The 2,948-nt window shown below is 32.6% G+C and overlaps 1 protein-coding gene across 1 annotated transcript in view; it reads right to left on the bottom strand.

The window, feature by feature from the left end:
• The window catches only part of PSPC1 (paraspeckle component 1), a 66,126-nt gene that overhangs the window by 7,978 nt on the left and 55,200 nt on the right, over positions 1-2,948 (bottom strand). Inside the window, exon 7 of the mRNA XM_012641670.1 lies at positions 365-565. Within this exon, the coding sequence (XP_012497124.1) occupies positions 365-565 (201 nt within the window). The remainder of the gene's footprint in view (positions 1-364; positions 566-2,948) is intronic.

Here is a 2,948-nt window from a genome sequence, read left to right as displayed (position 1 = left end):
GTCCCCACCAAAGGTAGGGAGTCCACACAGGAAAAGAATATAATCATAAAATTTGACCATTACATGGAATGCTCGTAAAAGATGAATACAAATTAAAAGAGTGAAAAATATCTAATTAATATATGTATTTCCTATACACTGAGGTACCACAGCATGCCACAGGTGGTAATCCTGATTTGTGGGCTACTTAAAAATTACCTCTTATAAATCAACATATAACTTCACAAAATTATTTTTTCTTCATTAGTTATTGATCTCCACTGCCAAAACAAATGATGCCACATTATAATTAAGTGTGAAGTTATCTTTGGGGCGGAAGTGTATATTACTGTATATAATCAAATTAATGTTTATGATACATTACCACTGCTCCATTATCTGGCATCATTGGAGTTCCCATATTTGCAGCTCCTTCTGGTCCCATGGCAGGACCAGGACCCATTGGTGGGCCAGGTATAGTTCCTCTGTTGTTCATATTCATACCCATCATTGGAGGAGGACCTTGGTTACCAGCAGGTGCTGGGCTAAACGCATCTACGTAAAACAATCTATACTTAGAGCTGTCCTATCTTAGTTTAGTAAACATTAAAAATTTAACAATACTTATGCAATATATAGCAAGACCATTATTATAAAAATCATTTTCCTTTGTTAAGAAAGGAAATGGGACATATTAATCTATTGTGCAACAGAGCAATACCCACACTCTAGAATGTTCATCCCCAAAACAAATGTACATAAAACAAATGAACAACTATCAATTATTTTAGGACATTTAAGACTGTAACAGTTTGAAAGTTTTAAAACATCCTTATTTGCTACAGTCTGCTTTTAAACCAAATAATCCCTAACAATGGTGACTAAACTCTACCTGTTTAAATTAACAAAGGATCAGCACTTAGAAAACCACTTAAGTGTTTTCAAGTCATGGCCAAAAACATTAATTAGCACGTAAATAAAGTTGTGAGATGGGAAACCATTTCCTGCGATATATATATAAATAAAGATCACTATAACTAAGCACTTGCTTTTATATATAGTTAATTGAATAACACTCCCAAAATTTACAGGAGGTACTTTTTAACTTTATATTGAAAAATGCAATCTAACCAAAAATAAATTAAAATGACTCATTATGACAAAACTTATTTTTAAAAGCAACTGAAGCCAAATACAGATAAAATATTAACCCAGCTATCTGGATCTTTTCGACATGCTTGAATTCCAGCAATGAGGACAATCATTTGATATACTTCAAACTTTTTCATCAAAAAGATATCCACCTATCTCATATTAATTGAAATAGTGTTTGCACTGTAATACCACATATATCATGGTCACAAATACGTTTTCAAGTATTTTCTTTGAAATTTTTTCCTAAGTGCTCATGTTTGTTTATCACCAAAAATTCAAAACAAAGATTAATTCCAATTTAGGGTTTTCCTCTAGTATTTCATTAGTTAGGTCAATTTTCTGACACTCAGAACTCAATTTCTCAAATATATATTATAAAAGGAGTAGAAGTCTTTATTCAAACCCACAACTCTACATAATCCATAATGCAGCTGAACTCTGTATATGGCTGAGTCCAAGGAGCAGCTGAGAGAAAGAAGTCTCATTTCCTATCAGGGGGAACCTTGCAACTTCATAGGAAGGAATTATTTCTTTAATCCCAAATGCTCTTGCTGAGAGAAATCTACCCTTTATTCAATACTTCCATTTCCTCAGTATAGCTATAAATATCCATTTTTAAAATTTCCACAATCTAGAAATGAAAGAGTAGAGAAACGAAAAAGAATACAGAACAGTATCTAGGAGATGTCTTACCTAATCTTTCCTCCCAAAAATCAAATTAAGGACAAATCTCTCTCTCTCTCTCTCTGTCTCAGAATGTAATGGCTACACATTTCTGAGTTTGGAATGTAACTATATATAGCTATGGGCACAAAAAATAAAAACAGTATTTCTAACTATCAGTAATTAACTTACAGCCTTAGTTTTAGTAATTACAGCCTCCACCACACAGCTATAAATAAACTGAATTTAAAGATCTAAGAAATGTTAGCATTATCTGGTTACCTGAAAAGTAGCTTTATGATCTGTGTTTTACTTGGTATATAAACTAATGGTACACCAGAAAATATGCTGGCACATTCCTTCAATGTAATTTGATGGGATATGACAGTTTTACCTACTCAACAGCAACCCAACTGGATGATAATGATTAATAACTCCAGAAAACCTTTTTATGAAGCCTCACCTTGCATGAAGACTAAAGAAGAGAAAATTAAAATGGACTGAACTTTAGTAGAATAAGTGCTAAAAGGTAAATAAGGTTTTCTAGGAGAATTATGTCATGAAAATTTTAAATTCTCTTGAATCCTTAACTAAATGAGGAATGTAAAAGTATGTCCTCATACTTCTGATAAAGTTGTTAATCAAGCAAACAATACTTTCGGGGTCTCTCTGCATCATCAGAAATGATTTTAAGTTTTACACCATTTTAAAGCTTAGTTCTGATGTTAATGACAATCTAATATTATAATGGCCTTTCAAACTGCCTGTAATCCACAATAACCTCACTTTTACAATCTTGAAAACCACACTGATTATCTTATACACCATCTCGGAATTTACTCTAAAAAAGACAAATACTGGACCACTGAGTACTCAACTATGCTTCATAATTTACAACTTATATACTCTTGGTTCACTATTTCATGTATCCACTGTACTAACATCATAATTAAGTTCTTTATGGGCAAGGGCCATATTCCATGTTTCCTTTGTATACCAGAGATGCTCAATAAAGTACTTGTTGGTAGAAAAGTGACCAAGTAAATAGCAATAAATGATTTCAGATCACCTGAAGAACTGGCATCAGGTTTTTTTTTTCCTTTTTTTTTTTTTTTATTGAGACAGAGTCTCACTCTGTTGCCCAGCTAGAG

Source organism: Propithecus coquereli, unplaced genomic scaffold, assembly GCF_000956105.1.
Source record: "Propithecus coquereli isolate 6110/MARCELLA unplaced genomic scaffold, Pcoq_1.0 Scaffold168, whole genome shotgun sequence".
NCBI classification, from domain to species: Eukaryota; Metazoa; Chordata; class Mammalia; order Primates; family Indriidae; genus Propithecus; species Propithecus coquereli.
Note: the sequence above shows the minus strand (reverse complement) of the source record. Positions and strands in the feature narration are given on the sequence as shown.